The sequence below is a fragment of the Piliocolobus tephrosceles genome, chromosome 7, assembly GCF_002776525.5.
Source record: "Piliocolobus tephrosceles isolate RC106 chromosome 7, ASM277652v3, whole genome shotgun sequence".
Taxonomy (NCBI): Eukaryota; Metazoa; Chordata; class Mammalia; order Primates; family Cercopithecidae; genus Piliocolobus; species Piliocolobus tephrosceles.
Window position 1 is genome coordinate 116,102,366 of NC_045440.1, and position 15,389 is coordinate 116,117,754.

General features: G+C 36.0%; 1 protein-coding gene across 1 annotated transcript in view; it reads right to left on the reverse strand.

The window, feature by feature from the left end:
* The window catches only part of CSMD3 (CUB and Sushi multiple domains 3), a 1,271,497-nt gene that overhangs the window by 445,009 nt on the left and 811,099 nt on the right, over nt 1–15,389 (reverse strand). Inside the window, exon 16 of the mRNA XM_026454566.1 lies at nt 2,544–2,682. Within this exon, the coding sequence (XP_026310351.1) occupies nt 2,544–2,682 (139 nt within the window). The remainder of the gene's footprint in view (nt 1–2,543; nt 2,683–15,389) is intronic.

Below are 15,389 nucleotides of genomic sequence, written 5' to 3' on the forward strand. Positions count from 1 at the left end.
GAAAATAACGTATTTTCAACTACCTTTGCACCTTCTGATACAAAATAATGTTTAGTCCAAAAGAAGAAATACAAAAATTATGTACTTGACATATTATATCAATATATATGAGATTATTTCTGATAGATTGACAAATACGCTTGTTTTTCAAATGTAAAATACTAAATTTAAAAACTGAAAAATATGGATGAAATACTTGTCCTATTGTTCCAAATTAATACATATCATGCTTTATCGTATATTCCAAACCAAATATAATTCTGTGTGCTAAAGTAAGGTTGGTTAATTTTTTTTTTTTTTTTTTTTTTTTTTTTTTTTTTTTTTTTGAGGCAGAGTCTTGCTCTGTCGCCCGGACTGGAGTGCAGTGGCGGGATCTCAGCTCACTGCAAGCTCCGCCTCCCGGGTTTACGCCATTCTCCTGCCTCAGCTTCCCGAGTAGCTGAGAATACAGGCGCCCGCCACCTCGCCCAGCTAGTTTTTGTATTTTTAGTAGAGACGGTGTTTCACCGTGTTAGCCAGGATGGTCTCGACCTCCTGACCTCGTGATCCGCCCGTCTCGGCCTCCCAAAGTGCTGGGATTACAGGCTTGAGCCACCGTGCCCGGCCAGGTTGGTTAATTTTAGTTCAACATTCGTGGAACAACTACATTGGAAAAATATTTAATAATGAATAAATAAGATGCTTTTCAAGCTTTCTAAAATTGCTATGGCAACATAAGTCATGTAAACCAATAAATAGGGGAAATGGTTTCAACAAAATAGCAACAACAACAAAAAATGCCAAATGAATGTAAATGAAAACTTTAAAAACGTGTAAATCATTTTTGTGGGCTGAATTGTGTTCCCCCAAATTTCTGTGTTTAAATCTTAACCACTAGTAGTACCTCAGAATGTGATAGTATTTGGAGAAAGAGACTTTAAAAGGATAATTAAGGTAAAGTGAGATCATATAAATGGACCCTAATCCAATGTAACTGGTATCCAGGACATAAACATACACACAGAGAAAATCTCATGAAGATAAATGGAGAAGACAGCCATCTACAAAGCAAAAAGAGAATCCAGAATAAACTGTTTTGTGTACACCTTGATCTTGAACTTCTAGCCTCCAGATCTGTGAGAAAATTAGTTTCTGTTGTTTATCTCACGCAGTCTGTGACACTTGGTTATGGAAGCCCTAACTGATATAGAAAACTAATATAGCCCTAGTAAACCATGTAGATTATAATAAGATAGTGTTAAATTAAGTTTAGCTTAAACCTCTTGTATACTTTGAATTCCCGCATAAGAAAGGGCAAGCTAACTAAGAGTATAATCTTGTAATAAATAGCTGAGTGTCATCCAATTACAGAAGCCAAGTTTCAGTCAATAACAGGCCACCAACTGATCAGATCATATCTATACAAGGCAAATGCCAAGCTGTAACTAGTCAAGCTGTTTCTGTATGTCACTTTTTTTTTTTTTTTTTTTTTATTTGGTCTATAAATACTTTCCGCCCACTTGCTATGTGAAGCTCTTCATATATACTGATTCAAGGTGCTACCTGATTCATGAATTGTTCTTTGCTCAAATAAACATGATTAAATTTAACTTGTCTAAGGTTTTTAACAGTAGAAAGAACCCATGTGAAATGTTTTAATACTTTACATCTGTTCAAAGTGAAATCTGTTCTCTCCCATGCAGATGTTAACACTAGCATGGATGGACAAATTCAATGAAGGACCTTTTGAGTTAGGAGAGAATCATATTAGGTTTGTAAAATTCAATCTTCAGTCAATAATAAATATATTCTGCTGTACTTATATGTTTTTCATGTGTCTCTAATGCTTAAAGAAGTTTTTTGTTCATCTGTTTGTTTTTTAAGAAAGAGGTTGGGAGATGAGAGAAGTCAGTGATATAATTGAGACATTATATAGATAAAGCTATTTTGATTTATAAATTGTGATTCAATAGCATATGAGAAGTTTCATTCTTTTAACGTTTGAAATATTCAATATTGTAGCCTTTTACAATATAGTTTATTTGATCAGTAATACTAATTTTTCTAGGGGAAATAAAAGGTCAGCTATTGAACCATTACTACATACTACATGACAGTCATTTTCAGAAGGACTTAGAGGTGAAAGCATATGGATAGCGTGCTTACGTGTCTTAGACTGCACTACAGTGTTGATTTGAATGTGTTTACGGTACCTTTGCCTCTTGAAACCTAGCAAAGCAGAATTCACAGGACCTTCAAAATATAGGACAACTAAACTCATTAAGTTAAAGGTCACATGTTCGTATCTTAGTAGTATGCATGTACATAAAGTAAAAAGGTCGATCTTGCATATTTCAATAGCACTGATACAGCATTAAACAAATAGAAAATTAACTTGGAAACAGGCTGAAAGGTTAAAGGGGGCAAACAGATGGAAGCATTCAAAACACAGCAATTTGACTATTACAATAAAATTAAACATTGATTTGGTAAATGCAAAAGAGAATGTCAACTAGTCTTTTAGATAATATTTTCTTTAAAAGTAGAAAAAATATTTGTGAGACCTTTCAAATGTAATTTTGATGGAGTGTCCAGGTTCAGCTTCAATCACCCACTCACAATTCAAAGAGTCTTTGTAGTATCCTGGCCATCCTGGTGAGAGAATCACTCCACTGGGAGCTGAAAAATGGCCACCACATGGGGCTGAAAAATTAAATCAGAGAACAAGTAAGAATAAAACATTCAGGATAAATCACAGATATTATTCTTAACACTAAAAATTTTTTAAACAAATCTCTGCATATCTTTATTAAATAGTTAATACTATTTTTGAAAGTAATGGTACATCATCAAAAATGATGATTTTTCTATAAAGGTAATCTACTTTTCAAAATATGAAATAGCTATATTTAGCATGTCAGGTAATGAACTGCTCATCCTTAAGTCTATGAATAATACCCCTTACATATGTTCTTGTCTCTCCATCATCATCTTTGTATTCAAAGCTTGAAAGAAAACCCAAGTTGTTAGTTTTGATCTCTTTCTCTTTTATTTTCTTACTTATGTTATCAAATTCTACTAATTCATCTTACACACTAACAGTTTGAATTTCCATTTTCCAGAGTCACTACTATAATTCAAGCCTTCATTGAGTCAGTTTTTTACCTTATTTCTGATCTGCTATTTTCTTTCTTACTTTAGTACAGCTGTCAGAATAATGTCCTCCAAATTACAGTTTCATCACACCATTTCCTAGACATCTATCCCCTTTCCTTGTTTTGTATTTTGATCTCTTTTCAATATCAAATTTAAATATGATTTATCATTTCAAATATTGTATCCTCCAATTTCCCTAAACTCACACATAATTGAAACCACAATGATAGCATTGCAGTTCCAGTAAGTACTGATTAGATCATTTAGTGTAAATGCTCATTTTGGAGATGTGTAAACCAAGTTTTAGAGAGAGCAAATTGCCAAAGTTCACTATGTTGAAAAGTTTTAAAATCACTTTCAACTCAACTCTTGCAAAACAAAGCCTTAGTACTGACCCTCTTCCATTATTTCCCGTATTGGTAAATGAAACCACCATCTGTCCAGTTGCATAAACTAGAAAGATAGAAGTATTCAGTTTTCATACTTATATTATTTTTACCATTTACTCCCATATCCAACCCATCTGTTACTCCCATATCCAACCCATCTGGAAGCTCGCTCTTGTTTCTCTAGCTCTATGGCTTTTGTCTTAGTTTAAAGTACCATAATCTCATCCCTGAGTATGGAAATATCCTCTGAACTGGTCTCTGCATTTACACTATTCTCCATGCTACAGATACAGTGATTTTTTTTTTCTTTTATTTAATTCACAAAGCTTACCATGCCCTTCAGTGACAACTTTCTGTGTTTCCTGATAAGGCTCTGTAGGATCTAGCTGTTGCTTATTCTCTAGCCTTGTCTCGGAACTCCCCTTCACTCTGCAGCCCAGCTACATTAGCCTGCTCTACTTTCCGGAAATATACACAAAAGAGAACATGGAGGAAAGAGTATTTGAGATGTTGAAAATTATCAGGAAAGAAAAAAAGGCTAAATGTATACTAGATCAACTTTTTAATACATCATTATTCCCAGTATCTTATCACATTATTTTCTTTAAATCTTCCCATTTAAACTCTTACCCATGTGTTTATATTTTTCCTAGCTTATTTCTTTCTACTTTGTCTTACAGAATTTCTGAAAACAATTGCTCTAGATACTACTTTACTCCTTTTGATTCTTTAAGTAACTTGTTGGAACCCAAACGAAATAGTAAATATTTATAAATTGGCTTAGGAATTAAACTTAAATTTACTGTAAAATTTACTGTAAATTTAAATTTACTGTAAAATTTCCATTTTTAGTAAAACATTTTCTATGTGAAATTGCCAAAAGATGCTATTTGTATGACAGAGAACCTTCATAAAAACTAAGTTTTCTTCCTTAGTAGAATTTAATTTCGTTTCCTAAAAAGCTTTTAAAGGAGGCCATTTTCATGAGGATTATTTACTCTTCCTAGTTATGATGACTCATAATTAGGTTTCCTGTAGGGTTATGCCTTTCAAAAATGAAATTATGTGCATAATAGTCACGTAAATTACCATATTTTACAAGACAGAGCTAAACATTTTAGTGAGGGAAAGTCCTCAAAATATGGAGTATTTCTGACACAAATCTTCATTATGTCAGCAACTCATATTGTTCCAGAAAAGCATTCATTCATTCAACCTAATCATCATTAGACGACATAGTCACAAAATTAACAGTTGAGTAATGGGCCATAAAGGATTAAAAAGTAAAGTACTGAGAAGCATTCTGACTAGTCACTCAGTGCAAAATGTGAGGGAGGCAGAGTTAAGAGGAGGCTTTAAAGTGAAGAAGTAGCCTAAAGATGTGATTGATTTCTGTTTGTTTCCCAAAATGACTCTCCAGAATAGTGACCCTGCTTGTGGTTCTTCTTCTACTTCTGACATTTTCTGAAGGCGCTACTTTCTCACTTAAAGGGTTGGAATTTCCCTAAATTATTCTTCCAAAAGTATAGGAACTGACTCTCCAGAAGGTCTACGCCCAAGAGGGGAGAGACATGCTTATGTGGGTCGGTCAGCAAAAGTCTCATGATTAAAGTGACCCTCAGGCACATGAGAGAAAAATGTCAGTAAGGAGACGTCATGGTGTAGCAACAGTGGAAGAGCATGGAGTAGATAAAATGCAGGAGAAAGGAGAGACTAAATGTAGAAAAACAAAACAAAACAAAACAAAAAAACAGCTGAAGAAAAAAAAAGTTGCCCAGAGTTTTGGAACAAAAACCTAAAAATATTATTATTACTGTTTTCTCATTTATTCTTTTTTTTTTTTTTTTTTTTTTTTTGAGATGGAGTTTCTCTCTTGTTGCCCAGGCTGGAGTGTAATTGCATGATCTTGTCTCATTGCAACCTCTGCCTCCTGGGTTCAAGTGATTCCCCTGCCACAGCCTCCGGAGTAGCTGGGATTACGGGCATGCACCACCACATGCCCGGCTAATTTTTTTTGTATTTTTAGTAGAGACAGGGTTTTGCCATGGCCAGGCTGGTCTTGAACTTCTGACCTCAGGTGATACACCCGCCTTGACCTCCCAGAGTGGTGGGATTACAGGCATGAGCCAACGTGCCCGGCCTAAAAATATTATTAATTACAAATATTTTATCTGTAAAGAAATCTAACTGCAATATGAGTAAAATACAACTTAAAAAAACCCAAAAAGTTAGTTACTCAAATTTAACAATGCTGCCATATCCATATATTGCCGATGTGGTTAATTATGTACCTACCAAAATTTAAGAAAATCTTATACATTTTTTTAACCAAAAATGAGCTTGTATATCTCCAGGTGTGAAGATACTACACTTTAAAAAGGATTTCTCTAAAAAACAGTAACTACTCCTGGCTGAACAAGAAAAAATTGGAATATACAGAAAGCAAAAAGAGGACCAAGGCCATAAAGAAGCATTTTCAAAGTCCCATTCATTCATTCACTCATTCATTCATCTTTCATTAATTAATATTTCAGTTATTTGACATGCCATTGTGTGGCAGGTGTGTGCTTGTGTGGCATTTGTACTACTTCTACAAATGAACATTTATGGAATGCTTTCTATGTGTCAGGCACCCTTAAATTATTTTATATAATGCTCAAAATAATCTAGCCAGATAAGAAAACTGATGTGTAAGGAATTTAAATAATTTGCATCTGAGCTGTCAAGGATTTGAACAAAGGCAGTTTGACTCTAGAAAAATTCTTTCCAACTGACATTAAGATAGTCTTTTTCCTCTCCTCACAGTGCCCAAGGTGCAAAAGACAGAAACATTAACAAAAGGTAAAAATGTCAAGTTTTGTAACAAAGGTATGTCCACAGTACAAGGGGCCTAGAAAAGGAAATGAATACATGCTTCATAGAAGAGATTATGTTTAATTTGAAGAGTAAACAGGATGAACTCAAGAATGAATCAGAATTCACCAACAGAAAAACTGAGGGAGGATATTGTAAATGAAAGCAACATCACATGCAAATGCGTAGAGGATTGAGTTAGCATAAAGTAATGCAAATACCTTTTCTGGGGAATAAAAAAGTGATGAGAGAAGATTAGAAAAGGAGCTGGTTTGCTCCAATACAGAAAGTGAACCATGACAATATATAGATAAAGGATAAGATTTTCATTTAAACAAAACTTTCATGTAAAATAGATTGCAGCACTACACGTGGATTTAGTGAGATCAGTTAGGAGATTGTTACAACTATCTAGGAAAGGCATTATCAGATTCTGAAATAAGGCTATAGCAGAGATACGCAGAATGTGCAAGGTATTTAGGAAGGAGAATCAAAAGTATTTATTGACGTGCAAAGAGTAAGTCAGAGGAAGGAGTCTAAACTGGTCCTTGAGCCCTTGGCATGTGCAATAGGGTGGATGGTGATTTCATTCACCAAAATGGGAAACACGGAACAGGGAGGACCTTCATGTGGAAAGTTAATGAGATTCAGTGCTAAAATGGAAGGGTCTATGAAATATCACAAGAAACAAGAGAAAATAGAATCTGAAGCTCTTAGCAATCTTAGGAGTGATTTTTCAAAATTGGTTGATGTTCAAGTTTCCACATAGGTTGAAGGTAAAGGTGAATATTTAGAGGAAAAGATGAGAGATGATTGAATATGCAACCCTTTGAAAAAAGTTTTAATTTAATAAAATTAAGTAGGTATTGTCCAATAGCTAGTATATCACTACACTGAGAAAAGGGCTGAGATGAATTATTTGTTTGGGTCTTCCTCTCACGGAAGTGTGTGAACTGGGATAACTTTAACTAAAAATAATAAATTCCTAGGTTTTAGTGGAAAAATAAAATAGTGTATATCTCATTTGACTGAGATAAACTCTAGTTTAACTAAATTTAGATAGGCTTCTTCTTGACTCAAGACCCTCCTTCCCATCTCCTTTTCCTAGAGCATTTACTTTAGAAAACTTGTATTTTGTTTTTCCCTCTGCACCTTTGAAATGTAAATTTTCTCCCAGCCTCTTGCTAGTTTTATGACCCAGGAATGTCTTTTTCAACGACCTGGGAAACATCCTTTGGAGGATCCTTATCTTCCGGTCTCTGTGGGAGAGTGGGAACCTAACTTCAATAAGCTCCAATTATCAAACATAAATGATCTAATCACATTGGCCAACCCACCCCCCAACATGCTCCTACTAGCTCACCCCAATGCTTAAAAACCCTCTCTCTCTTTCAAAGGAGTTGAGTTCAATCTTTCTTCTCCTTTGCAATAGTCTCAAATAGTGACGGAGAAATTTTTCTTTGACACACACATGATCCTCAGCTTATGATGGAGTTTTGACTTATGATCATGACTTGATGAGAAACATGGACTAGGTAGTGGCAGAGCTGAGTTTCAAATTCAAATTGTTAAATTCCTAGTTAAGAATTAATTCCACAATAGATTTATTACTTTTCCAAAAGGAAATTTTATTTAAGCATTTTATACTCTCTTTACCATTGGTTTAGTGAAGATAGAAATAGATGAAAAGTCAAGGGAGTAGAATATTCAGTCCAAAAGTTTTTAGTATAATGTTGAGGCTCTAAACACTCCATTTTAAAAGCCTCTCCACTACTATTTATTTTTCATTTATTAAATATTTATTTTAATTTATTAAACATTTAGTTTCTGCTACTATGCCTAAGATACTGTGCTAGTTGCTGAAATTGAAAAAAAAAAAATCTATATGACATTATATCTGCCTTCAAGAGATACACATTTTCTACAAGGAAGATTGATAGAGTTAACATGAAACATGATAAGTACATGCTTGAGCTGGGTAAGTAGCTTTGAAAGATAGGGCAGGGACAGATACTACGCCAGGGGCATTAGGAAAGAGTCCCAGAAGGAGATGTTGTCAATGAAGAGTTTAGATTAAAAAATGAATACACGCAAAATAGGCTTAACAGAAGGGGTACAGATAGGCAGAGGTAGGAAGTAAAAAATACTAATCTGTGTGAGGGAAAAGTCAAGTGGTTCTTTGTTGCCACAACTTATTGTTAGTGGACGCCTAAGAAGGAGCAGTTCGTGGGGGCCTCTAGTTATATGCAGTAATTACTGCTTTCAAAGACTTTCAAACTTTAGTGGGCATCTACTGAGCTTGTTAAAATGCAGATTCCTTTGGGAGGCCGAGGCAGGTGGATCACGAGGTCATTCTGGCTAACATGGTGAAACCCTGTCTCTACTAAAAAATACAAAACATTAGCCGGGCAAGGTGGCGGGCGACTGTAATCCCAGCTACTTGGGAGGCTGAGGCAGGAGAATGGCGTGAACCCGCGAAGCGGAGCTTTCAGTGAGCAGAGATCACGCCACTGCACTCCAGCCTGGGCAATAGAGCAAGACTCCATCTCCAAAAAAAAAAAAAAAATGCAGATTCCTGTGCTGTAAGATGTGACCCAAAAATCTGCATGGTTGACAAAACCCCCACCTGATCCCTCAGGTCCTTTTATTGGTTAGGTATGTGGACCACACAGGAAATTAAAGGGATGTGGGTGTTCTGTGGCTGCAAGACTCCCTTGGTTAATCTCTCAGTTTTCCGGGATGAGGAAGTTATTTGGATATTTTAGTGAAATATAGGTTGTTGCCTTTAATTCTCCTTTTTATGGCAATGAAAACAACAATGGGATATATAAAGTCGACATAGTTCATTTATCTAGCTTTATTTTTCTAAGGCCTGAAGAACGTCTGTTATAAATTAACGGGAGTTTGAGGGCTGGCTCAATTTTGCGTTACTTTAAGAGGAAAGGATACATTCAAAGAACCCACTGTGTTTTAAGACCTCGATGAAAGAATCAAAAGTGCTTCAGACTGCATTCTGATAAAATTCTCTTGAATAAAAATGCTAAGGAATGCTGATACTCCACAGTAGGAGATGCTCTTTCATCTGAGAAGTGGTACTTAGGTGCTCAGAAGGAAGTTGGCGACCATGAGCTGAGCTAGGTTTTGATCACAGGGATTTTGCCATAAGTGAATTAAAGAGGTGAACATTGCAGCATTTCGTCTGATAACAGCCCTTCTGTGGAGTTGTGCCTGATAAAATCTAGATGCCAACTCAAGGACAATCAGACAACGACAGTTCCATTTTGTTCCTTTAAAAAAAAAATTGCTTTATGGTTATAGGTGTGTGGTAAGTAATCACCAGCTCTCTCAAACCTCAGCACACCGCAAGATGGTTCAAAAAAAATTACAGGGAACAAGTCAGGTATGTATTTAGGATAAGAAGAGAAAGACAGAAACATGGTAATTAAAGAGCCAAAAGAGTCCATTTCCATAACTACTATCCCTCCCCATACCCAGCTCCACAAAGTATAGAAGCAAAATCCTGCCGATGGCTATTAAATTAGATTATTCTACACTACTCCTCCAGGAGACATAGAATTTAGTAACATCTAAACACTTAACTAAAGGAGATATATATATATATATATATGTGTGTGAATACATATCTGTTTATAAGAACCACAAATCAATTCTGATCTATGTATCAAATTGTTACTCTAATTGCTTTCTCAAAAGAACTCTCTCTAAAAAGAATGTAATGTCTGTGAATGAGAATGGCTTCCTTTCCTCTGAGACTAATTGAGATTCAAGAGAGAACCTCCTATCCTCAAAGGGAAAGTTCATCAGGCATGCAAGTCCAGACTTGTCTTCAAACAGTTCTCCCGGGACTTCAGTCCCATCCTATTCACTCAAAGAATTCTCTTAGATATCCCACTGGGGAGTAGGAAGGAGCATAAGCCACAGCTATGCAGGCAGTTCTGTGCTGAGGGCAAGGAAGTTCTTGCTTGAGTAAGCATTTTATAGAACATTCTAAAGTTGGTGAAGCAAAAACAGAAGACTTTTTTTTTTTTTCTAATTACTGCCTTAAAACACACACTGCCAAATCTCTTTCTGTCCTCAAAGAGCATGTTAAGCAGAGACTCTAGTTTTCTTATCACTTCTAGTATTTAAAAACTTGGTCCAGTTCAATTTAAAACTCTTATCTCTTTTTCTCCATTCACTCACCCAAGGGGCCTCTGAGTAGTGGCCAGAGAGACTTGGAGGATAGGGAGGAGCATGCTAAAGGAATGCCAGCACTTTCAGATTCATTCCTCTACGTACTTTAGCACTTGGAGAAGGTATTATCATTTATTTTATATCTTGTTCTCTTCCTTTTACCTTTAGATCCTGTTTCCTGTGGTGAGTTAGGGCTGGGATGAGGTAGATTATGCTATCACAGTCCTTTCCTGGAAGTTACTGCTTTCCTTGAAAACCTTTGTCTGGTCACTGGTGCCTCCCTTTTGTCAGGTATGGAAAATGTTGATTCACCCATGAGAACAAATGAGTTGTTTGCAAAGGCCAAGAGTGAGGAGAATTGCTTGGCACTGCACAATTCCCTGATAAAAGAGAAGCTCAACCTTTTGTAGTTGCTTGTCTGCTCCCATCCCTGGCAGTATACCCTATAACTGTGTTGGATTGTCTTTTCCTGTGGCCAAGTCTGAGTAATTTCTTTGGTATTCATTTGATGCATAGGAAACTTACATCATTGACTAACCAAACTGCCTGAACTAAACAGCTGTCCCTCTCTCCAACCTGCCAGCTTTTCACTAACTTCTTTTCTCTTGTTCAACAGGCATAGAATGTAGATCAGCAAGTCCATGTATAAGCAAATATCCACCTGGGAATTCTCTTTCACACAAACATCTCCATTCTCTATAAGGGATTCTCTTGCAACCCTTTCCCTCGATTTGGCTTGAAGATAAGGAGACTAGCACTTTCCTTCCTCTAAGAAGAATGAAAAAACAAACAACTTATGATTCGAACAGTTATAGATAGATGGATGATAGAGATAGATAGATATATAGATTAGATAGCTAAAGATATATAGATCTCCCTAGCTTTTGCTGCTTAATGCATTGGAAGTAGGATGGCAGAGGTTATGATTGAGATAAAAGAATCATCTAGAACCCACTTAAGCTCTGGAGGGGTGTCTTGTCTTCAGATTTTCATGAAGAGGAATATAGATAAATTTTTCTTCTTAACCAGAGACCTAAGTTGCCAAAGCAAAAGTAGCAGGAAAATTTAGTTCTCCACTTTGTTAGTCACACATTTATTCCTATTGTTTTCCTTGTCAGGAAGGCTGCAAATATAACAATGTTCAAAATTGTTTCTAGTGTCCACAAGAAAGAGGCAACTTTGCCTGTCTTAGCCCAGCATCTTAGTTAAATCATCAGCTTTGAGGCAATAGCATTCATCAGACTCTTCTAATGTATTTCACTAAATGTAATCTCTTTTATCTATAAAGCAGCCCCATGAATGTATTACATCTAATCATATTCAAAAACATGATCATGTAATCCAGAAGGCCAATATTCATTTCCATTTTTGTCAGGGAGATTGCTTTAGGTCAAAGGGGGCACTGCTGACTACAGTGTAGGGGGCATGTGAGTCAGAGTCAGGTAAAAAGGATGAGAGAAGCAGAAAGCATACATGCATCAGAGCCTTCTGAGACTCAGAGGAGAAATAATTATGAAGAAACTAATGGTTGGGCACAGGTGGACTGAACAATAAGCCCTTTCTAATTTGAACTACAAATTTCAGTATTTGCATGAGATCTGGAAGGAAAAGATGAGGAAGGAAAAAACCACAGGGATCAAGTATCTTTAGAGAAGAATGGTATATCACTTTGGCAGCTGTGTTGAGAATAGAACTGAATCAAAGAAGAGACAGAAGCAGTAAGAGCAGTTAGGGGGCTACAGATTAATTAAAGCCAGAGACAAAGGTTGCTAGGATCAAGATGTCAGCAGTGGAGGTAGTAAGAAATACTTGTGTTTTGAATGATTTCAAAGGAAGAACTAGCCAGTTTTTCTGATGTATTATCTATGGTTATGACAGAAAGAAAGGAGTCAGGAAAGATTAGACAAAGACTGAAGAATTTTGACCTGAATGACTGAAATAATGGAGTTGCTATTAATAACGGAGAAAGTGGGTGACAGTAGCAGGTTTGTGTCACCCTGCTGATGTGGGGAGACATCAGCACACCCTGCTGATGTGGGGAGACAGATCAGTTTTGGACAGGGTAAGTTTGAGATGCCTATTAAACACCTAAGTGCAGATGTGGAGTAGGAAGTTGAACATATAAGTCTACATTTCAGGGCAGAGAACCAGGCTAGAGATGTAAATTTGAGAGACAGCACCATATAGATGTTGTTTACAGTTAGATACTGATTGAAAAATCACCAATGAAATGAATGAAATAGAGAGCAGAAAATATCCAAAATGTAGCTCTGGGACATACACTTAAACAGATGACAGAGAGGAGGAGAAACCAGGAAGGGAGACTAAAATGAGCCTGAGTAGTATATTTAATAAAATAAAAGTTAATAACATAATTTTTAGACTTGTCTAACTTATTTTTCCATAAATAATTATATAACTTTAAATTATTGAGGAAAATTTGATTTTAAAACAAAAATGGTATGAATTTCAGATTCTATAACAAAATAATGAATACATTAATGCGTCTTTCATTTTTGTTCTGCAATAAAATCCTTTTCAAGTTTCACTCTACATGAGTATGGTTCCGTAGCATTTTGTTTTAAAGGATTCACCAATGAATAATAAATCTTTATATTCAGGAATTGTTTCCTTCTGTGGCTGCAACACAGGAGAATTAATTTATGTCCAACTGTCTTGTTTTTTAAAACAGAAAACTCAAGATGACTTAGTTCTCACTGCTTGACACTTAGAGAGATAACTTTCTTGTTTTATACTACATCTCATGGCCTGGTATCTCTTTCAAGTTATTTTGGGATTCATTGGCTGGCTTGTTACTGGCAAATTCAGAAGCGGACATTATAAAGTAGCAATGCAATTCAGAGAGTAGCTGAGAATATGTGTCAAAAACTTGCTGTCTCTCTTCTTGTTTTCAAAACCAGTATATAATTTCTTATAACAAGGTGGAGAATGTATTCGCCAAGCTTCCAAGAAGATAGAATCTCAACTGAAAACCATTAGAATGGAATTAATGAATCTTTCTTGGGTGCAGAGTATAGTGGAGTGGATTTTCTGGTAACTTGAGGATAATGTGTGTAACAGAGGGACTGAATTCATGTAAGCAAAGACATGGGCCCTGGAAAGGAAAATAGGAAGGGAGAAAAGAAAAGCTTAGGGATGGGAGGACTGTGTATGTAAGCATGGGGGGATACAGAAAGGGAAATAAATGATAATGATGATGGTTGTGACGATTTTTCAAGCTACCTTGAATGGTGGGTGAGAAGGGGGAAAAGATGGCTTAGAAATATATTTGAGAAGTCTTCTGTTTACTTCATTGTATAAAACACTTGCATCCTAACTCAAAAAAAAAAAAAAAAAATCAAAGTAAAAATCTCTGTTATTTATCAATGCTTCTTAAATAACTTTGGTATAGTTTTTTAGTCTGCCTGAAATCAAATTATACTAGATAACTGAGCCACATTAGGAGCTAAATTATTAGCAAAATTGTACTGTCTCATGGTAAAAATAGGATAAGACATGAGGGGAATATCAATGCAAAGCCAAAGGATATTGCAGAGAGCTCTTTGAATTTGAAATGATCATTTGGGGGAGAATGCACAATTCAAGATAGGATGTTCCAGTTAGACTCTAAGTGTTAGAGGATCGGACTTAAACAGTGTTACACAGCTTCACAACAAAAAAGAGTAACTCAAGAAACTTCCTCATGAAATAACTACTTTACAAAATGATTCTTAAGTGGCCCCAAAGGATACTCAATTTATTGAGACATTGGTGTGCTTTCTTAGAAGGAATAGAGTTTGCTGTCCAATATATGGTTTCTAAACTGCTTCACTGGCCTAGCACAATGGATTGATTGCTGTTCTTTTCTAATGTCCATGAAGGTATTGTGTAAGCTAATGGAAACATTGCTCTCAGCTGTCAATAATACTATTTTTGTATTATTTGTATTGTTTTTAAGCAGAGAAATATTTATCTATAACTATGCCTGTATAAAAAGTGGGAAAACACATGTGTCCCTTGGGAGGGTAGCCTGCTTCCTTTAGCCCATCTAATTCATTTCTGTTACACCTTGCTCCTGTAAGCATTTGAGATTATGATTCCTAACCTGTGGCATTGGGCATTAGGTGCTATCTATAGACTCAGACTCACCAAAACTACCATCTAGTCTAGTGGCAGTTGGCTTCATCTTCCTAGAGGAGATAAATATCTAGATGAAGTTGAGTTGAGTAAAAGTTTTGGAAAGACATTTTCTGGCTGTATGTTAAACTCACAGAACAAATTAAAAGCAAGATATCCACTATGAAAAAGTATTAAAAAACTGGAAAATCAAAAGTGCCTGCAACAAGATCATGGCAGAATTACCTATAGCTAATTTACCAAATAATCACAGACACTCTTCTTTACAAACTGATTTCAAGAATCTGGTAAAGCAAATCAGAACTGAGAAAAAATAAATTAATTATGGCTATATTTAAGAAAGAAAGCCAAGTAATGATGCTTAGATCATTTGAGGTAGAAACAACAAGGCAGATACCTTTTGACAGACAGTGAGGCAGGCAGACAGTCTCAAGCCCTTGGAGTTGGCCCTTAGATGGTCAGATTTAGGTGGGCAGAGATGAATGGGTTTCCCAACTCCCAATAGGAAAATCCCTCTGCTGAGTCTAATATTACTCTTAAAATTTGCCTTCTGTATAGCAGTACTGGTCACAAGGAAAATTCCAGTGACAAGGAATTCTGTGGGATTTTACTGGATGATTACAGGATTTGGGAATTTTGTGGGTCAAGGATGGTTCCAGTTTGCATTGCCTAGTACAGTAA